Source organism: Carassius carassius, chromosome 28, assembly GCF_963082965.1.
Source record: "Carassius carassius chromosome 28, fCarCar2.1, whole genome shotgun sequence".
Classification (NCBI taxonomy): domain Eukaryota; kingdom Metazoa; phylum Chordata; class Actinopteri; order Cypriniformes; family Cyprinidae; genus Carassius; species Carassius carassius.
Window position 1 is genome coordinate 11,164,792 of NC_081782.1, and position 23,838 is coordinate 11,188,629.

At 38.5% G+C, this 23,838-nt stretch overlaps 1 protein-coding gene across 5 annotated transcripts in view; it reads right to left on the reverse strand.

The window, feature by feature from the left end:
- Positions 1 to 23,838, reverse strand: part of bcas3 (BCAS3 microtubule associated cell migration factor) — a 224,824-nt gene that overhangs the window by 81,936 nt on the left and 119,050 nt on the right. The window contains exon 24 of one of the 5 annotated variants that reach the window (XM_059514291.1): positions 10,730 to 11,236. The exons of the other annotated variants lie outside the window; for them this stretch is intronic. Coding sequence (XP_059370274.1) covers positions 11,226 to 11,236 — 11 coding nt within the window. The 3' untranslated portion in view covers positions 10,730 to 11,225. Of the gene's footprint in view, positions 1 to 10,729; positions 11,237 to 23,838 lie in introns of those variants that run through there. 5 annotated transcript variants of the gene reach the window in all.

A 23,838-nucleotide genomic window follows, 5' to 3' on the forward strand; every position in this document is an offset into this window, starting at 1 on the left:
GCGCCTACAGGACAGAAGTGACTCTGGGTGAACAGTGTGGCTTTATGTTAATGTTTCAACTCAAGGGCCCAGCACTGATTACAATGCTGGCAGAAAATAAAAAGTGCCCATTGAAAGTATGGGCCTGGGGTCCTTGTCTCAAATCATATTTTGCAATGCCGCACAGGAACAAAGCCGGCCCAGTTCACAGAGTTTTTTTTTTTGTCACATTGCACAAAGGCCCCTCAAACGCACCCCCACGAAGACTCGCAAACCATGCGACTATAAGCAGAAAACAAACATTTGATGCCAGCTCTTACACACTTTGAGCCCCTCTTTAAAAGCCATAATGAAATTCGAAGGAGGCAGCGACCCCCTGTAATAAGACACACAGGGTGTTTTCAGATAACGCCTCCTTTGCCCACACTGTGACCTGACATTTGCGTCTGTTGACCGTGACCTCGCTTGTTTTTTGTTGTTCTCTGATGGATGGTCTTCTAACAAGCTAATCGCCTCAATAATTGTGGCAATGACACTTTATTAAAATAATGACGGCGAGAAAGTGGGGGCAGTCAACAGGTGTGCACTTCAGGCAAACTTTGCAATACTAATACATTGGCTACAAAGTGTAATAGTTGAAAGGTGATGCTTCTTGGGTTGGGTAATGGTGATGAAATGAAAACTAAAACCGGGCTCAGACGCTCACCCCATTCCCAGCGATTTTTTATCCTTTACACCTCTAAAGGAAGTTCAGCTCAGCCCTGAAGGACAACAACATCCCCAGCACTCCCTGCCCCTTTAGCCTCATTCACAATCACCAGCATTCCCCAATACAACACTGACTTTGTCCAGTTGTTCGCCCGCCATAGATGTCAGACTGAGGAGTGACTGAGGACCCCGAGAGTCTGGCTCCAGAGGTCGAAGACAGAACACAGAGGGAACCAGCTGACAGAGTGGTACATCCCTCTCGCCACCAGACATGAGAGACGAATAGTTCAAGGGCCTTCTGACTGTAACAGTGACTGCTCTGACTCTCAACACTCCAAATATTTACACTTGACGGAGCCTTGGTCTGAGAGGCATGTTATACATATCGTTTTACAGGGTGCTGGGGTTTCGAATATATAATGGACACAGAGAATGTACACTGAGCCTTGAACTGCAACATTATTCTTTTGCTGTCTTGCAAATATATTTAAACACATTTATTTTGGATGAAAAACATGACAAATTAAAAAAAAATGAAAATAATAAAATAAAATTCACCCAATTAAAGCATAATGATGGCATGTAAAAATATAAAATATAAAATTAAATAATATAATTAAATGTATTAATTAAACTTTCAATAAAAAAATATTAATACTTTTAATCTAGAACATAGTATAAAAATCATTTCCTACTGTAAATATTTCAGAACCTAATTTTTGATTAGTAATATGCATTGCTAAGAGCTGAATTTAACAACTTTACAGGTGATTTTCTCAATATTTTGATTTTTTTTGCACCCTCAGATTCCAGATTTTCAAATAGTAGTATCTCGGCCAAACATTGTCCGATCATAACAAACCACACTGTACATCAATTAAAGCTTATAAATCTCAATTTCAAGACATTGACCCTTATGACTGGTTTTGCGGTCCAGGTTAAATATATATATATATATATATATATATATATATACAAAAACACACACACATAGTATATGATATAATCACGCATTTACATGCATATGTATCACGCATAGGGATATTAAAATTTTTATATCAAGTTATATAAATGAACAAGGAAATTATAATGTCTTGGTCACACTTCATTACATAGACCCAGACTGTTTTCTGAAGCGTGCTACCAGTGCTCGATCATTTACTTTCATCAGATGCATTAAAGTTCAATAAGACGAGTTTTAAATCTTTGCTCACATTCTCTTAGAATGACATCCATCAAAAGAGCCTTTAAAAACACTTGTGGAATAACAATTAAGTTAATCAACTGAAACAGAACAGACCGCATGTTATTATGATTAAATCAGTCATGTGCTAAACTCTCAAATTAAAAGCCCTTCGGTAGGCCAAAAAAAAAAAAAAGGCTCCCTCTTTATGTGCCTGGAGCGAAACAATTTAGTCATTGTGCCACTTTGCCAGGCCTGCTCATCAAACTTTACCTCCTCTGTAAACTTCCTCACTTTAATCAAATTCAGCTATCCCTTGCATTACACATTTTTCACATACTTGGTGATAAGAGACAGCCACTTATGAGAGAGAGTGTGTGTGAGAGAGATAGAGAGAAAGAAGAGAGAGAGAGAGAGAGAGAGAGAGAGAGAGAGAGAGAGAGAGAGAGAGAGATTGCCTCAATGTGCGTGACATTTAACACAAGTAGCTGAAGTAAACATGTGTCTCCCTCTGGTCAGACAGGGTGGACAGTTGGAGGAGACAGCAAGGCGTTTTAGGTTAAGTGGATGTTAGGGTATTAGAGGGGGTTGCAGTATGAAGGAACGCAACCTTGGAAGAGAGCTGGCCATGCGGATTTAATAATTGTCCTCTCCTCCTTCAAAGCCACGCTGAGATCCTGAAGTTCCACTGAAGATCCAACCCTCATTTTAACACTTAACCTACACCGAAATCCATCATGGAAATGAAGAAACAACATGGTAATCATGGGCTGGTGGTATGCTGGGGGCCCTAATTTTAGCCGGACTGAAAAGTCTAAAAGGTGGGGGGGCTGAGGGACGGCCCGGCATTAGGCTTCGGGAACAAACGGGCTGTAATTTGCGAGCCTCTGGTGTGTTTTGGTGATTGCATACAGGCCTTCATTATAGAAGTGTTGGCAGTGATGATAAAGCGAAGCTTGTTTAGGAGTGATGATCAGAGAGTAGGACAGCGAGAGCAGAGAAGGGAAAAACCACATGCAGGATATTAACAGTTCTCTCCATGAATAATTAGAGAAGAGACGAGACAGAGCGATGATGATTTATACCACAAACACGCAGCTGCTGCGTTTCCTCAAATGTGCACACTGGCTACAAGTAAACAAAACCGTCAAACTCCAGATCTTATGGACTAAAAATAATAACCACTTAAAATACTATATAAAGTATTCCACCACCAAGTATTTATATTAAAATCAAAAACAAAAATAACAAAAATAAGTATATAAAAAAAAATTACTATTACTAATAAACATGTAAAATACAATAGAATGCATTTAGATAATAAATCATGAATAAAAATAAATAATAATATACATAAAAATAAAAATAATTTAAATAATAAACATAAAATACTATATTTTAAAAGAATAAAAATAATTATTAAAATAAATGCAATAATAAATTAATGAAAATTTAATAATAAAAAATAACAAGTATAAAAACACATAAGCATAAAATAAAATATGTCCAACGCGGCATTATATACTGTATATGTATATATACTATATATATATATATATATATATATATATATATATATATATATATATATATATATATATATATATATATATATATGTGTTCATATATAATTATATTATAAAGGTCATCCTCGTCACAAGGATAAAAGCTGATGTGTTCGATAAAAGCATGTTTAGTTGTTAAAACAAGTACTTGAGCTCTCACTCCAGGAGGAGGTCTCCAACAAGAGCTTAGAGGAAGAAAGATAAGTTTGAGTGTTTTCCTGCCAAATCTCTAAAGGCTCCCCAGCGCACTTCATAGAAAACATTTTGACTAAGACCTCGCTGCTATCTGTATTTGTATAATTTCACCAGCATTCAGTTTACATTCTTCCAGGCATTTCCAGTGCTTTATTTTTGGAAATGGAGACGCTTGCTTTAGATTATAGTAAAATCAATCACGCTGACTTGTTGTTGGGTACAAATAAATGATACAAAGTGTTGATTTAAAAATAAAAATCTGGAAGTGGAGAGATAGGCGCTTCCTGTCGAGGTTTCCGGAAAGCCAGTAAACACACCGCTGTCTGTCACTGTGGGAGTCGGGACGAGTCACGGCTGAGCCACAGGAAGGGGTAGCACAGACCTCTGTGAGTGAGCGAGTTTGTGTGTGTGTGTGTGTGTGTGGGGGTGGGTGGGTGGAGACAGTTAGATGGTGGGGTCAGTGTCCTTCTCTACACGCAAGTCTGTCCGGTTGCCAAGTGCCCAGCTGCCGGTAGGTGTCTGTTTACAAGGCGGCCAATGGCTGCCCTTCATTTCTGTCTGACACACAAACACACATAAACAAAACAGCATATCTGACCACTGCAATCCATGTTTAAACTAACATCCAATTTCATCTGACTCTGATCGGGGGTTTGGTTTGAGCCAGGCGTCAGAGGGCAGGTTTGAAGTGGTGAAATTTGTGAGAATGGGAGTTTGACTGAGAAAGCACAGAGCTCTTTATTCTAATTCAACATGGCTGAAATGAACATGGAGGGGAGCTGCTTTCTTTCAGTAAAAGGTGAGGCCCTGTCGTTTTAAACATGCAAATGGGGAAAGATCGGTGGCCCCAGAACTCACGGTCTTGAGTTACACAGGATCGCTATGCTGCGGTCGCATGCCTGTTTTATGTAATGTAAGTTGATGGCAAAATTGTAAACCACACAGCTAAACTCTGCGATTTTTCCCCTTTTGTTCATGTAATACAAGTCTAAAATAGTCCTTTAAATCACTGGTTCTCAATTGGTGGGTCACAACCCAAAGATGATTCCAAATATTCATTATCATGACCAATAAACATGCAACACATCCAATCAAATGCAGTAACTTGCAGCAAAATCAAATCGTAGAAAGCAGAAACAATTGGACAAATGTGGTTGCGTGACATGCCCTCAAAATATATAAACAAAATGTCTAAAAAAAAAAAATAATGCAACCCATACTAGATGGGGTTGACATGATTTCTGCTAGCTACAAAGTGTTTCATACACTGCATTATTGTCTTCAATAAATAATTGATCTTCAATGTAAAAAATCTGCATTATGAAGCCAAACCTGTTTAGAACCACTGTTTAAAAAAAAAACAAAGACACTATTAATATAACATTAAAGTATGACAACAACAAAAAAGTACTTAATCCTGACACTAAACCTAGAGAGTGTGATTAAATGTGTTGATCCGTAAATAAGCAGCCAAATATAAAAATAAAATTACACACCACTGCCGTCACGTCCACTCAGGCTAACACAGAGCAAACGTGTGCATGTGAAATGTGATGATAGCTTTCCTCTTTCCTGTCTGCTTCTCCTTCCACCACCACACCCATCCCCCCTCTCAGTTCATCTTAATTATGGCACAATTAGGCGCTACAAATGGCGTCAGAGCGCATGCTGTCCGTGTCTGAGCTGGGTCAGTGTTTCCAATTTCCTGCAGTAATGGGCCTGTGATGGCTGCCCCTGCTGTCCGCCACCCTGACCTCACCAGGCCCTAAGGTCATGACCCCTCAGCTCTGCTGGTGTGTTTAGAGCCTGAAGGGGTCGTTGGTTGTCGACTTAAGGGGGTGCTGGATTACCTCATATGCTCAGCCAAAATGAGACAAAAAGCAACACAAAATAAATCTCCAAATATCTTTGTGCAATGTTTAATGGCAACCTGCACAGTCATCACTCACTTGTGAAGCTTCAGATCATTAATATATATGGGATCATATCCAGAAACAGCCAGTTAAGGTGATGGTAATGTCTTCAGTGAGATCGGATCCGATTTCAATTGCTTTTACACATGTGCATTAAAATCAAATCCACATTTCATAATAATAACTAAGCCACTGCCTTCATACAGGAAGTGTGCATTTAAAAAAAAATGACTTAAAGAGCTGTTTCATTTCTAAACAAAACATACTATTACTTTTTCAGACAGGCTTTAAACTGAGTTTTTCCATATTTCTATAAAAAAATATGAATATGACATTTGCTGGGGGGCTTGAAAGAGCGGCACAAACTTGGCTCGGGCCTCTGCCGCTTCATTGATTAATTCCCATCAGACCTCATAGACCTTAATACATCAGCAGCCCGGCCTTCTAGCGGTAAACGTTCAGAGTCTTTCTCAATGAATATCACATGTACTCTTTCAAAAGGTTGCCAGGTTGTGTGGACCCCGTGTCAACTTCCCCTCGTGTCTTTCTGGAGCCACTAGCTCCTGACACCGGCTCACACAAGATATGCATTACGTGCCGTGGATCTATTCCTGAGGCTTTGGTGTGTACATTACTCTTATTAAGGGGCAGTCTTCATCGGGTTCTGGAGTTCCTTTAAGACAGCAACTGCACATTTCAAAAGAGTCGAACCGGTGGTAACTTAATATCCACACCAGGACCCCGTTACTTCTGTGCTGCGTGGGGTGTCAGATCAACAGAAGACCGAGAGTAGGTCATCAATTCTTATTTAAGACCTGTTTCATTCGTTATTTGACATGGCCTGGCTATTAACTCGAAGCTGAATGGGTTTCGTGAAATTTCCCAATGGTTCAATTTATTAGACTGTACTATTAATAATAATATTAGAAAAGAAAGATTTACACACACACAGAAAAGAAAAGAATGGCTAACCGCAAACACCACTATCACACAGCAAGAGATAGGATTTCGAAAACAAACAAACTGCGAGTACGCATAAGTATCAATAAACACAATTCTTCCGTCTCGGAAGCTTCCTGCTTTATTTGATTAAGCGGGGTGAAAAAACAGAGCAGTCATGCTCATTGCTTTTCTTCCTCTTCCCTTCCCCTGCAATCTTCTCTGTGCCTAATGGGAATCGGAAGTTTAAGTGAAGCTGCCTGGCTAGCCTCGGCCTAACCTCTCCATCTGGAAGGGAACTTGCCAGCCTTGGGGCTACTCCCAACCCTTCCCAGCTGTTGAGTTTGGGGCTTTTGTTTTTGTGGGCTTGGGAAAGCATATTTTTTATAAATGATTGCCATATCCTCCACCAGCTGCTGACCCCGCGCCCGTCCCTGGTTCTCATTTCAGCCGCGACTGACCCCGAGCGTCCGAGAGCAGGAGCCTGTGACCAGTTTTGAGAGCTGAGGTAAGTGCCAACTAGTAGATTCGGCTTCAGAAAAACTTACGCTATTGACATAAAGAGTTAATTTGTGTCTCCGAATTCTTCCACAATGTACCAAAGCAAGATTTGATTAGAGATCGCAGAGCGTGCATCTGCTGCCGGCCTGGTGTGTATGAGTCATGAAGCATGTGGTTTGTCTCATCACTCTCTATTATTTCTCTCTCTCTTTTTCGTGTTGGTTTTAATCAAGGCGTCTGTAACAGGGAGGAGTCGACCTCCTCTTTCTTCACGGACTCAGCTGCCAATGATGTGTAACTTTGGTTTCTATGGAAGCCTGAATAATACTACTCCCCAAACTCGAAGCGAGCGGTAACAAATTAAAAACCATCTCTGAATGGATGGCACGTAATGTTGTGTTGACCCGGTTGTGCGTCTTTTTTCTTTTTTAAGAGGAGGAGAAAGCGGCCCAAGGGTCTAAGCGCAAAGACAAGGCAGGCGTCTCAGTTTGTGAAAATTTTAAAGCCTTTGTGCTACCTGCGCACCAGAAATAGTTGTCACCATCCTCCATCATGTTTACGGCAGCTGTCAAACGAAGCAGGAAGGCTCGGCTTTAATTAAAAATACATTGGCTGTTAACGCATCGGCTGGTGCCAATAAGCTGCGTATTTTGCACTGTCGTTGCAGTATTGATGAAGTTGCTGGCACTCCATAATTCATCAGGCCCGGCCACCTCAAGTGAGGGCCGCCCACTGTAAAGCCAAGCGGTCCTGTTCACAGCGTGGCACTGTAACACACACACACACTATTCTCAGCACTTTCTCTGCTCGGCTGCTGTGTGGAGCGGACCGCTGGGTAATTGCATGGTAATACTTCATTATGGCAGCACTGTAATTTGGGTACCGGACACTTCAAAGGGAGGCAAAAACCTCTTCACAGACAGCGCAAATTACTGCAAGTCCACATAACCCCTGCTTTGTTTTGACTGGTATTGTTTTTGGCCAAGTATCGTGGTCCAAAATAAACACGGGGAGCGATCAGAGCATATTTTCAATCGTATAATCGTCGCAGCTGATTACAAAGCACAGTGGTGCGGCGTGAAAGAGTTAAAAAGTGAATTTCGCCGTCATGTGAAGCCAAGAAGTATAAAAATCGGTATCAAAGGCTTATCTAAACAAATGGCAGCTTCTGAACGCTGCGGTCTGAATGGAGCTGGCCGGGGCACGGGCTGGTGAGACGAGGGCTGACCGGAGGTACCGAGCAGCTGGAGGACATCCATCCTCACAGCGAGCCACAATCACATGCTGCTCATTTCTGCTTCCCGCTTATGTACAGTTTTGTGAACAAAAGTTGGGCTTTAGTCTGTACACTTCTAGTCTGTCATTTACTCTAAACACTGCATTAAAGGAGTTGTTCATCCAAAAATGAAAAATCTATCTTCACTTTCTCACTCTTATATTGTTTCGAACCTGTATGAATTTATTTCTTCTGCAGAACATATAAACAGGTATTTTCAAGAATGTTTCAACTGATATAGTCCATGTTTTGGTGTGACACAACAACCAGCAATTACAGCAAACATTGCAACTGCACCAATTTCCAATTCAAATGTGAGGACATAGAACACAATGAAATGAAATGAATTATGAATTCATATTACTGTAACAAGAGCAAAGTTACACTACCATTCAAAAGTTTGGGTTCAGGACGATTTTTCAGAAAGTGTGTAAAGTTCTATTAAAAGACATTTATAATGTTACTATTTCAAAATAAATGCTTTTCTTTTGAATTTCCAATTCAATCATTAAAATCTGTATCATGCAGACCAAATTATTTCAACACCGATAAAAAAAAAAAAAAAAAAAACAGCAACAATTTCCAAAATACCTTCTTTGGTGTTTCAGAAGAAATGTTCCCTTTATTGCTGGGTGAAAAGGAGGCCTAACTGTACTTTAGGTATATACAGTCACATCCATTATAACATCCTTCTGTTCATCCATGTAAATGGTGATGAAGCTAACTTATAAGGAATGTCTAGGAGCATTTGTTGAATTAGTTCTATTCCCACCTTCTTGAAGTAATTCTGGTAAAATCAGGGGATACAGAAAGAAAAGAACACTTGGTACAATTTAGGTACAGCACAAAGCCTGCCAAAATACTGCAGATGATTACAAAGTTCAAACATGGTGAGACTCCATTCATTAAAAATGTAGTACACACACACACAAACGCATCCAATTTTTCAGTCCTACTGTTGTGGATCTTACACACGGGTGCACACATGAAGCCAGTGAGGTCTGTTAGACACAAGTTTTATCCAAAATCTATTCCAGCATCGCAGGTGGCGTTCCAACAAGCTGATAGTGTATGTACAAAACAACCTGCACACTCCAAACACACCGAGATAAATGGATATCTGGGGCAAAAAAGCAGAAAGAAGAAACATTTCTGAGCATAAATATTTCAATATTTTATTTGTCTTTTCTAGATGCACGCCGAATATAGACACAACTCCTCTAGTCACACATATGGCATTAGTAACATCACAGCACAGAGCAAACATAGCCAGGGGTTATTTTTACTGATATTTCAACTAATATTTTTACAGCAGAAATACTGGAAATTTGTGTTACGAGCTGCAAAGTCTAAGCAATAACCAAAGGTTGATTGTGGCAGAAATTGCAGTTAAATTATTTATTGCATTTGGTGTTGATAGACACGGGTTAGTACACAGTTTTTCTCTCGCTTTTCCTCACATACCAAAAAGCCACAATGAATTTGAGTTTGAAAGTAAGGAAGCCAAATTACAATTAATTAAATTTAAAAGAAAATAACAGTATTGTAAAATAAGCAAAGTAACATTTCTGTTCAATTGTTTGGGGTCGGAAAGATTTTTTTTGAAAGATATTCATGCTTTTATTTAGCAAGGAGGCATTATACTGATCAAAAATGATGTTGTGTTGATATTATGAAAGAAACATAAATGCTGTTATTTTAAACTTTCGATCAAATCAAACCCTGAAAAACATAGCATGGTTAAAAAAAAAAAAAAAATACAAGCACAACTGTTTTTAACTTTGACAATAATACTACATTTTTTCTTGAGCACCAAATCGGCTTATTAGAATGATTTCCGAAGGATCATGTGACACTGAAGACCTGAGTTATGGCTGCTGAAAATTTAGTTTTGCCATAATAGGGGGAAAAAGAAAATTGTTACGTTAAATTTTGATTATTTTTCATGACAGTACAGCATTTTGATCTAATGAATGCAGCCCTTGTGAGCATAAGAGTTTAAAACATTAAGAAATGTCATTTTTGTAGGCTCACAGGCTTTATGGACAGAGAGAACGACATAACAGAAACTAAAGCAGAAAAACTGGTAAGGACAAAAACTAATTAAAAAAGGAGAAATACCTCGTCACTGTATGGTGTAGCATCTGGTTAGGACACTGTTTGATGTAAGCTTAGGACACTGGATAACATGAATATATTAAACAACTGCAATAATGAAAGTGAACTAGTGTTTTTCATGACATGCATTTACTAATCTAAAGCAATTTCTTTTTTTTTTCTTTTTAATATTGCTATATATTTTAGAAAATCTCCATTTAGCTGGCAGAGGGTCCTCAGCATTCATGGCACTAGTTGAAGCTCCGCTATAGATGATAAATGTTACCAGATAAAGGGAGCTAATGGACAAACATATCTGACACACATCTTTTTGTGCTTTTATATCAGACCAATTCGTTTACTAATAAAGACCGATCTGTTTATGCTATGTTTGAACACAGTAAAATCATTACTTGTTGCTACCTACTTAGTGGCACAGCCCTGAATTCAGTATTGTGCAATACTCCTCTTTCTGAGGACAACTTTTAGTCTGAAAAGTCCAAAGGGGTGCAAAAAAAACGAGCCAGCTGGCACTGTAGGTAAGTGTTTGTTACACGGCGATCATTAGTTGGTTTCTGATCCACATTTTGTACTAGCGCCCTATGAGCTTCGGTGGCAGGGGGTGTTGCGCTGGGCTGCGGACCTCCTCTCTCCCGTCCTCTCTGCTCCTCTCTCCACTCCTCTCCTTTCTTCTTCACTCTCACACATATTGATCAATGTAAATCAATGAAGGAAATGAAAGGAGGAATGGAGGATGAAAGGGGAGGAGTGATGGATTGGTTGTGCATGCTTAAAAAAGAGGGCAGAAATAATAATAATTGATAACAAAAGGGAAAGGCAGAAATGATAACTGGCAGAACGAGCGTCCTTTAGGATATACCTGCAGAAAAACAAAAACACAAAGGAAGAAAGGAAAGAAAAAACAAACGTGTGTTTAATGTCGGGTGGACACTTTGACAAGCGTGCAAGTTATTCCATCATTCCTGAGCAGTGTTGGGGGTAATGTGGAAGTTAACTTATTTTTTTTTATTTTTTTTTAAAGTAATGAGTAAAGAAATTTGTTATTTGTTAAACTTCTACCGTATCACCTTTGTAAAATAAGTAACAAGGGTTACTTTTTAAAAATTTGACAAATTCCATTGAAAACCTTTCAATTCCCCACAATGAAATAGATGAATAAGTTAAAATATATGCATAATAAAGTAAAAAAATGAGGAAAAATAAAAGTAACTTAAACATTTTTTTTTTTTTGTAATTTTCATAACAAATACCACAATATTACAACGTTTCTTTTGAAAGTAACGACCCCCAGCACTGTTCCTGAGTGAGTCTATGTGGTGTGAGAAAGAAATGTGCATTGGGAAGAAAAGGCAGCGTTTATCCATTTAATGTATGAACTCTCATGGACCTGTCAAGAGACTGTGCTATTAGCTTATTAGAGTCACACCACGGCTGGATTGCTCTCTGTCCGTTAAAGACATTAGCGGTGAACACAGACTGTACATTAACACCAGCGAGAGAATCCTGGTAAAAAGCCAGCAAAGATGTGAGGTGAACCGGCACGAAGATTCACGAACATCAAAGAAAAGAAAAAAGACAACGGCTATAAGTATGTGTTTAAAATACAAGAAAAACACGTGTGTTTAACTGTTGCTCGTTCGACTTGTCAGAACAGTGAAAGCGAGTAAGTGGTGTGTGAGTGGCCGATGTGTGTGTGTGTAGACGCTGAGTGAGGGTAATGATTGTGCTGGTCTGCAGACCATTTATTTGGCCATCTTAACTCAATTAAAAGAAAATAAGGCCTTCATGCCCTTCAGATGAACTGCTCTCTCAGCTTAGGTGCTGCTCCTCACAGGGCCAAAACTGATGTTCGGAAGACGCCGTCAGTCAAGGGCTCTTACACACCAATGAACATACTATTCACCTAAAGTAATATGCTAGGGTATGCTCCTTCTCTAACATTTAGTTCCTAGTGGAAAATTCTGTCATTAATTACTCACCCTCACGCCGTTCCAAACCCATAAGACCTCTGTTTATCTTTGGAACACAAGTGAAGATAATTTTGATGAAATCTGGGAGCTTTCTGATCCTGCAGAGACAGCAAAACAATTGTAACTCTCTAGGCCCAGAAAGGTAGTAAGGACATTGTTAAAATAGCCCATGTGACATCAGTGGTTTAACCATAATGGAAGACACGCATATATATGTTGCACATAACATACCTGTACATAGAAAGTTGTCTATTTTTTATATGATGTTTTTGCTATTTTGTACATTGTCTATTTTGTATATTATTATTTTTATTCTCTGTGTCTTGTCTTGTTACTGTCATTCTGTTGCACTGTAACTAAAACAAATTCCTTGTATGTGTAAACATACCTGGCATTAAAGCTCAGTCTGATTCAGATTTTTGTTTTTATTGCGCAACAAAAACTATTCTCGTAGCTTCATAACATTGCGGTTGAACCACTGATGTCACATGGTCTATTTTAATTATGTCTTTACTACCTTTCTGGGCCTTGAACATGTCAGTTGCATTGCTGTCTATGCAGTGTCAGAAAGCTCTCAGATTTAATCAAAATTTGTGTTCAGTAGGTGAATGAAGGTCTTAAAGGGATAGTTCACCTAAAAATGTAAATTCTATCATCATTTACTCACCTTCATGTCATTCCAAACCAGTATGAGTTACTTTCTTATGCTGAACATAAAAAAATATATTTAGAAGATTGCTGGTAATCAAACAGTTGGTGGTTTCTATTTACTTCCATAGTAGGAAAATAAATACTATAGAAGTCAATGGGAACCACCAACTGTTTGATTACCAGCAATCTTCTAAATATATATTTTTTTTATGTTCAACATAAGAAAGCAACTCATACAGGTTTGGAACGACAAGATGAGGGTGAGTAATTAATGACAGAATTGTAATTTTTGGGTGAGCTATCCCTTTAACTGTATAATAAATGAAAATATAGGGTGTGTTACTAGATTGCATATTTGAGGCAAGCATAGAGGAGGCTGTCAGGGATTGATGTGACATGACAAACTATTGTGCAACTGGGTGCTACACAAAAAAAAATGATAGTAGAATTTTCTTTATAAAAATTGTAGAAGTCATTACGGTTGAGTCATAAAACCTTCAGACTGCTGCTTTTTAAACCAATCCAATGAACTATCCAATCTAATGCAGTTTGGTGCACTTTTTTTTATTTTTAGTAATATACAAAAAAACTATAAATATCCATTAAAATTAGGCTCCAGTAGTGGCTCCAGATACCTGGTTCCACTGGCTTTTGAGTCAAAGCTGCTCTCTTCTAGAAGTAGAGGAGCAGGGCCTCTGCCTCAGAGACTACAATATAAATATCTTCAGCCTGTTTGATATGCAGCTACACGGAGGAGTGTGGCTGGGGTGAGGGCAGGAAACACTAAGCACTGCATAAATCTAGAATGAGCAAAATCTTTACCAGCCCAGCAGAGAAGAAACACCCTGCTGAAAATATCAACCAGTTACTGGTGACGTAAAGGAACAAGGGGTTACCAGTCCAAAGGGGGAACATAAGGGAAGTTTTCTTTCAGTACTTTGCCGTGTTCTCATTCCGGCTGTGTCTCATGGGTCGGGTCCAGGCGTGCTCTCATCTCTCACCCGTAGAGTACCCCCAGGGCAAGAAAACATTTGTGAAATTTTGAAAAGTTGGTGGTTATGTCTTGAACAGGGAATGACTCATTCTTCCTGTACTGCACGTGCTATGAAACACTGACTGTGCCACCCCATTCATATGTGTTTAAGCAAACTCTCAGCAGTAGAACAGGCTAAGGGGGTCTTTCTAAAGCTGAACCTGGGCACAATGCCATCAATGTGGCTAAATAAGCCTGAGGCCCAGTGGGCCGGCTGCAGGCAGAGCAACGCAGAGCCGATGGGTTAATCAAGCTTAGAGATTAAGAGTCAGTACAGCTGTGAGATGAACACAGATCAGGGTGACATGTAAGGGTACTGTGTGTATTATGATGTGGACAAAAACAAGTTTGTATTTATTTATTTATTACACATACAACTTATTATTATTATTGATAACCTTATTGCTAAAATAATATCAGCAAGTATTGTACAGTTTAATAAAAATAAATATTCAATATTATGTAAATACTATTTATTATTATTATTATTATTGTTTTTTGTTGTAAATAATATTTAAATCAGCAATGAGTACTGCATTATGTAATATAAATGTTTAATAAATTAATTATTAATTTAAAATACAACAAAACACATATCATCATCATCATCATCATCAACAACAACAATAATAACAGCAATAAAACCATCATCAACAAGTTTTGCATAGTGTCTCAAACAGATTATCTACAAAATATGAGTTTATTGAAATTACAATTCATTATTGTTATTGATAGTAATGACATTTATTTGTTTATTCATTTATAATACAATAATATATATTATTATTGATATCAACAAGTATTATGTCTAAATATATATTTAAAAAAAGATTGCTTTTAATCACAAAACAATTTATACTATTATTATAATTATTGACGATGAAGATTAATATCAACAATGAGAATTGTTTTGTGTCTTATATAAGTTAAAAAGGGCATTTATTGATAAAACACACTATTGTTATTGTTATTAACATTACTACTACTAATAATATAAACAATATTGCACTGTCTAATATAAATAAAGACATTTAAAAAGACAATACAATTTTTGATACCGTTTTAAAAAGATAATAGTATTATTATTATTGTTGTTGTCGTTGTTGTTGTTATTATAAAATGGAATTCTACAGTAGTAACAATAAATACTGTAACAGATCATATCACAGATGCCGGATGTTTGAATCAATAGCTGTAAAAGCAACGTCCAGAGAGAAGGATGAAGAGATTGACTGACCCACAGCCACCTGGACCATCACCCCGGCCGCCCCCCACCTCCCCTCATAATCAGAAGGCGACAGACAATCCTGCAAGCACGATGTGAAGACAATCCCCACACTGTATTTGAGGAGGTGTCAAACAGGGTAAATCCCCTCAGCCCACGCCTCACCATAAAGCACAAACACATGCAAAATTAATCTAGAGAGGAGCAGGGGTTAAGCCTGTGGGACAAAACCGGGTCAGTACAATACAATGAGTCTCCTCTCCCCCTCTTTCTCGCCTTCACACACATTCACGCAAACACACAAGCCGGAGGGACACAGAGACGCCTCAGTCCAACAGCAACAGCTGTTTACGGTTGTCCGTTTCCAGCTAATTTGCTGAAATAGATTTAACAAACGGCAACCTCATTTGTGCAACGGGCAATATGGTCATTACTGGCATCCAAATGCATTCATGCCCACCCTACAGATGCTTAAAATGCAGTACATTTGATTTAAAAGTGTAAATAATAGACAGATCATATCTATGCAGGACTTTACTATAAATTAGAGCTCTATGAAAACTGACTGACTATATATCTCTGCACTCATGTTTATGGAAATATTTCACTGCTGCTAAGTCACATAACCGTCAATGTGCACTGTTTACTTCCCCTGTTATTTTCACTGCCTTTATCCATCACAATTAAAGTAAAACAAATGCTGCAAACAGAAAAAAACTAAACAAATGAATTATTAAATCACCCTAGATGAGCTGGCAGACAGACAAAATGTCTCAAGGAGGTGGGGGGGGGGGGCGACGAGTGGTTCAAAACAACAAAACCTTCGCTACACTGCTTTAACAATTAGCTAAAGATCATCCATTCAACAATAACTGAAACTTTTACAGCAAAATGCCCAAGCTGATCTTTTCCATACAATGAACGTGATCGGTATCCACAGCTTTTAAGAAACATTTTCATTGAGTAACAACTTATACAAACCACTTTTACTGTGTTTATGATCTTCTTTTGGAGCTCAACAGCTCTTGATCCCCATCCACTTTCATTGTATGGAAAAGTGCAGCTTGGAGCCTCTGCTAAACATCTCTTTTTGTGTTCAACAAAAGAAATTAAGTAAAACAGCTCTGACACAACAAGAGGGTGAGTAAACAATGAGAGAACTTCCATTGTCGCCTCAGTTCATGCCCTGTGGCACACAGAGTCTCTGATTCAGCCGAGGAAAAAGCTCCCATCGAAGGGATTTTATTGAAAACATGGAGCGGCACTGTTTTCTCCAGGTCCGACAGCAAAGACATAAGCAGAGCCGCTGATTAGAGAGACGAGCCCCAGACTCCTGCTGTAATGAGATGCAAGGCCATGCGTCATGGCACAGTCTGCCAAAACGTAAAACAAGATGACAGGCCGGCAAAGCCAGTAACATTACTTCACTCTCTCTCTCGCTCTCAGAATAAAAGAGCTGGCTGTGATATGTAAGATCATGGATAGCCAGGTAGAGGCAATGTGATGGAGAACCTTGCCAAGACACCATACAGATGTGACTCTGGGGGCAAAAGAACTGTCTCGGCTTTCTCTGCTTCCGCTCCTGAGGGAAACAAATTTCCTCTTCCATCGTACTCGTTCTCTTCTTTTAAAACCAGTTTCTCTTGCCAGACTCATGGACTACGGGTCAAAGACCTCGCTAGGGAGCTGCTGCTGTTGGACGCAATCTCACAAGCAAAACATGCATTTGGATTTTATCAATGAATGCGGAAGACGCATATTATGAGTTAACTTAATTCAACACATTTTCATTAAAACATTAAAGCAATGTTTTTAAAGGTGAAGACTCTAGAAAGAATATACAGTAAGTGTTACAACTATCTAATCATAATAAATAAAGTCTGGGCTTAACTTTGTTTGAGCTGCTATAGCTACACCAGAGAATGAACACCAATAAATTGGGTTAATTAAATCACCGAAACAAATGCATCCAATACACGTGAGATTAATCAGACATATTTACAAGATACATTTATTTATAAGATAAAATTAGATCTGAACAAAATTAGATGAATACACCAGTGAATTTGAACTAAGTTACAAGCCAGGCAGAATGTGCAAGTTACACAATAAAAAATGTTTTCTCTCTCTTTTTTGTCAAATGTTAATGCACTTTTAAAATATAATTTAATGATGAATAAATAAATAATACAATTACTACAAATAAAAATATATATATATATATAAAAATTATAATATGTTTTCCCTCAAACAGCAAAATCTATGATTAAAAAATCTTTCATTAAGTAGGCCTAATTAACATTGGCTACATCTGGGTGCTATATTCTCACATAATGCATTAGTCTGGTGAAGCTTCAGGCCTCTGAATGCAATAATCTCCCAGGAAACATAACAGAGGTGTGTGCTGTAAAAATTTTAATCAAATCACATGAGAATGAAAAAAAAAAGTACCAGTGGATCAACACGCAATGCATCTGTCACTACATGAAAATGAAATTAAGTGCGGCAGGCATTCTGGGATATTGACTTTGAGTGGCAGGGCTTGAGATGGCAAGTGAACACAGCAGTCTTTCTGTACAGTATATGACTCTGGGTTTGAATCGAATCCAGTGCATTAAGCCGGGCCTCGCATCTTAAGCAGCGAGCTATGTGGAAGCTGTTAGTTAAATCAAGTTAAGCCATTTCCGCACTTAAAACAACTTCCCCCATTACCATACGCCTGCAGGAAGATCACAGATTTGATGTAAAGTCATGTTCGTTCCAAATGTGCTTTAAAGACGAGTTCATGCTGATAAAAACTCCTTCCTATCATAGTTGGTCGCTGGGATAAATATACCCTGTTCAAAGCATCAATGCACTTATTTAATTACGCATTCATTTATGCCTGGTTTTCTGTATGACGACGGCATGGTCCGACATGTACGTTACATTAACTTTACACACCCATCACACATTAAACTTGACACAAACAGAGGGCTTCCCCCATCCGCTCAGAGCTCGCTTACCCATCCGGGAGACGACAAGATCTTTACACTCAAGATCTGCCTGAGTCCTCAGGCCATGGCCAGATGCCATGCACTTGCCCAACTGCATGACAGCCAGTATCTCCACCTCATCTGCCCCCACACCTCCATATCTCCAGCCTCGGACAGATGGGCGGAAAGGTGGAGCGTGTCAAGCGTAAAATAGATGGATAGAGTCACAGAGTTGGGCCGGATTCTCTGTCTGATTTGTACATCTTTAAAAAAATATTCTGGGTTCTGTACAAGTTAAGACTAATTGCCTTTATTTAAGGCTTAATTACCACAAAAATTAATTTACTCTCGTTCATCATTTACTTACTAATTAAAAGTATATTACAGTATGGCACTAATCTGTAAACATTAAAGTATTAACTGTTTCAATAGTATAGCCAAAGGATGTACACAATAAAAATGTGCAAACATGATTTTTAGTGTGAAAAATGACTTAAAAACCTTTTCTGCGTAAATTTATATGCAATTTTACAACTTTGTCCATGACAACACAACACCTAAAACAACCATAAAAATGATTTAAACAACTTAAAGGGCTAGTTCACGAAAAAAAGAAAAAGAAAATTCTGACATTACTCACCCTCGTGTTGTTCTAAACCCATAAGATCTTTGTTCATCTTCGGAACACAAATTAAGATATTTTTGATTAAATCTGAGCACTTTCTGACCCTGCAGAGACAGCAACACAATGGAAATGTTTTATGGCCCAGAAAGTCAGTACGGACATCATTAAAATGTCCATGACATCTATGCAATTACACAAAGCTACGAGAATACTCTTTGTGCTCAAAGAAAAAATAACTTTATTCAACAATCTTCTGGGTCATCTCTGTTGCCATTCACGAGTGTACCATTATGCACCTGAACCGGAAGAGAAGAAACATTGAATAAATTAGTTTTAGTCCTTGCACACAAAAATTGTTCTCATAGTTTCATAAGATTAAGATTATTATATAGATTATGGTGAACCACTGATGTCACATGGACATCAAATGTTTTAGTTGCGTTGCTGTCTATGCAGGTCAGAAATGTCTCGGATTTCATCAAAAATATCTTAATTTGTGTTCCGAAGATGAACAAAGGTCTTACAGGTTTGGAACGACATGAGGGTGAATAATTAATGACAGATTTTTTATTTTTGGGTAAACCATCCCTTTAACAGCTCAAATAAAACATACATTTTAACAGTAGATTACTGTAAATTCATTTTAATGCTTCTTCTTTCATATCCTTTGAATATTGGACTCATTCACTTCTATTGTAAATTCTACAAAATTTGAGCCCATTCACTTCCACTGTGAGCGACTCACTGAAAATGATGGATAAGGTGATTTTTTTTTTAAATATTATTATTTTGTGGTAAACATCATGTAATGAATATTTTGAATCACCCAAAGCTAGGTAAATATTACAACTAATTAATAAACCACATCGCTCACACAGTGCATAGTCTGTTCAAGGGCAGGTGAAAATGACTTGTAAGTGTTTGCGAGAGTGTGTGTGTGTGTGTGTGTGTGTTGTGCACTTGTGTGCTGCTTACTCAGGCCGAGCTTCTCAGCAGAATTTAATGAACTGAGAACGACCTTGATCAGTGATTCAAAGCTGGGATTAGAGGGCATTCCCCTCCTCTGCCAGGCTCTGCCCTCACATTCATCAAATGTGTGTTTTGATCTTTCAGGCACATCACATGTGTTCCCCCGACCAGCGCCAGCAAAGCAAACTCCCATCGACTCAGGCCGTTCTGCAAATTACCCACATACACTAGCAATAACAAAGCGACCTTACGTTGCCCAGGGCACATCCTACACCGAATCGTTAACTTTTGATTAAGGCTGGACGCTCTTCAGTCCCGATATGGCTAGGAGGAGCAGCTGCAATTAACACAGGCCTGGTTCTTCTTCCCAGGTTTCTAGCAATAACTACAGTGGACTGACCTTAGATTAAATGTAAATGAGCACATCCAGAATCAAACTCCGAAGACTTTTCCACATACATCACTTCTTGACATTTTTGCGATTTTAAGACAGAAAAAAAATGCTCATGTGAAATCACGAGTAGAACAGAAGCAAAATGCCACCGCCGCTGGCCGATGGGAAAAACAGACAACACCCATAAGGATTATTGGGACATATTTGATAATAAAAACGGTCATACTATAAGTTTTTTTTACTAGACAAGCCCTTCCTATGAACCCGCTCTGCTAGCGTCCTTCGAGAAAACACTGAGTGCAAGGAAAGAAATGACTTTTTCCTTTCATTTTATGTGGTTTCCAAACTTCAAGTAAAAGTAATGAGCTAATTGTGGCTTTTGATGTCAACCCGTTCTCTCTTGCTCCCTCTCTCTCTTTTTTTTTTCAAACCAGCGTGTTATTCTTCGAACTCCATAAAGCTTTTCAAACCCTTTTGCAATCATGGCTTGGGTTTGAGGAGACAGAAAAAAAGTGGAGTTCATCTAAGTCAGTGTAAATGCAAGGTATTAATTATGCTGAATAGAGAGAGAGAGAGAGAGAGAGAGAGAGAGAGAGAGAGAGAGATGGCTGCTGCGCTCAATTTAAAATATGATCAGAATAAGCAGGCTCTGCTGAGTGCGGAAAGCAAAGCCCAGAGAGGAATGAGTACATGAATATAGAGGTAGTCAAAAAGTTGTTGGAAAGTGACAATGTCAAGGGTGACTTAAATATCAGAACTTAAACGACTTAAACTTTCACAAAGCAGCATTAGCAGCAAGTCTTTACTACATTAAAATCAACAGTGTGATACAAAATGTCACAGTTATATTTAGCATTTCATATAAGAAAATTTTAACATCAAACCAAATTGAACACAAATTTAGATAACCTGTCATAATTTACTCTACTCACACAAAATAACATATTTATTGGACTTTTAAAAATGTTCTTTGCTTTAATTATTACATTTACATTACAAAATTAGTGTTATTCCATGTACAGTAACTTTACAGTTTCAATTTACATTAAAAAAAGTCATCTGCTAAACACAAACACACACAACCAGTAATGCTTGAAAGTTTACATATTATTGCACTTAGTGCATCCATGGCTTTTCTGTCCTGCCAGTGGCATAAACGACTGGGAAAAACTGTTCAGTCTCCAAACTAGAGGTCAAATTAAGAGGTATAAACAATTGTAGAGCCAGATGAGCTGTATAATAACTATCAGCATGGATCTGCTAAAGAGGGATGCTGTCAAAACAGCTCATCAAAAATTGAAAATAGAGAGAAAAAGATAACTAGAAAGAACACAGAGAGAAGACTAGAAAAATGTATAGGAAAAGAGATGACAGTGAGAGAGAGAGAGAGAGAGAGAGAGAGAGAGAGAGAGAGAGAGAGAGAAATAAAAAGGGAAGTGGCACTGAAGGACAATGAGAGGGAGGGTGGTTAAAAGGAACAGGAATAGGAGTGAAAGAGAAGCCGGACCCACGGAGCATCGAGGGAGTTGTTTAAGGAGAAACAGTGTCCGTTTGTGGCCGGTGATAATACTTTCCATTCAACAGGGCTCGCAGCGCACTGATTCCTCTGATTGCAGCCTGGCGCCCTGCTGGCGAGGCTCTGCGCTGAAATTAAATCCACTCTATTCAGTTATAAATTATAATGCTCTATAAACAACACCCCCACTGGGAAAAGAAGCAGGGGGTGAGAGAGACAGCGAGAGAGAGAGAGAGAGAGAGAGAGAGAGAGAGAGAGAGAGAGAGAGAGAGAGAGAGAGAGAGAGAGAGAGAAATAAAGGAAAACAGAGATTAAACAGGAGGAGAATAGGATGAGGATAATGGAGGAGGAAGTGATCTGTTTCTCAAGTTATATGTATGTATGTATATATGTATGTATGTATATATATATATATATATATATATATATATTAACACGCACACACAGACACACACACACATATATATACACACACACACACACACACATACATACAGTATAGATAGATAATAAAATAAAATCACCAAGACTATAGCATGACAGCTAAATTAAAAATTAACATTCTCTGAAAATGTTCCAAGGTATCATATTTGAACCACGAAATGGAATACATCTGTCATAAGGTGAAAAAGTGAGAAGTGAGAAAAGAGAGAGAACAGAATGAAGAGATTGCTGTTCACTAGCTGCTCTATTTGAGAATCGAACACAGTGTCCAGGTTGCACATTGGAAGTTCTGCGCCTCTCTGCCGCCACTTTTGTCTTTTTCCAGTGCAAAGTCTATAAGCCACAACACCCACACTGTGAAATCCAGCACACACTGAAACACTAATGAACCCAACAAACACACTCCCTCTCTGTTTGGCACTAACACCCCCTGGTTGTGCACAGGGCAAAGCCTCAACCAGAACTGGGCTCTAATTTAATTCCAACATGGACATTTTACATGAACATACAGTGTTTTAGCTTTTTATGTTAAGCGGTTGTGCGCTGTGACTGAAAGCTGGATCGAAGTCAAACAAATTTTAATTACAGATGGCATTATAATCTCTACATTACAGACATCTAATTAATTCACTCAAACACCCCTAAACATCCACAGTATGCTGTGAGGGTGCTTTTAACTACTGAGTCTGGGTCTGTAACTAGGAGTCCTGTAATTTCTTAGCAAAAAGCAGCGGCTAAGAGCTGCTTGCTTCTGCTTTGTAGAGTTTCCAGTTGCAATTAGTGAGACAGGCCATTTCAACATAACGGCTTCCACAAACACACACAAGCGAAAAACAGTTACCACTGAGGAAACTACAGAGCAAAACATAATATATATATATATATATATATATATATATATATATATATATATATATATATATATATATATATATATATATATATATATATATATATATATATATATAAGCACTCTATTAACTCATCTCAGCGGCACCCATTCGCTGTAAAAGATCTGTTGGTAAACAAGTGATGTAATGCTAAATTTCTATTCCTATGGAGAAACAAATCCATCTACAGTACATCTAACCAGTCAAATATTGACCCCATGGTTCAAAACGGCACTGTATATACAGTATACTCGACAGAGTTTGTGAAGTCAGAATCGACAGACACACAAACAAACAGGTGTTGAACATGGAAATGCAGGTGGTGTTAACTTTTAACATGTGGAAACGGTACAAATCAGACACAAACTTGGCAAACGTAACATGCAACAACAACAGAGTTTCAAATGGGAGGTGAGTGACCGTAAATGTCACCAGCGTCCTGAACGTGTGTCTCGGGACGGCAATCTGACAAAAGAGCTGGGAGAAAGTTTCCCAGGCTGCTGTACATGAGCACAGCCAATGAGACCCATTCATCCTCCATGCTACATTTGAACCCTGTTGCTGGGTGAGAGAGAGAGAGAGAAAGAGCTCTCCTCTGATCGACTGTGCGTACCACAGAGCAGATAGATGTCAGAGGTATAATTGCTAATGTCTGTTTGGTAGCATACAGTAAAAATAGCTGCAGTAACCAGTCCATTCGTCCAATCCCAGAGCATCTATTTGCTCCCTGGCCAATTACAGCACGGTTGGCAGAGCCAACAAAGACTTA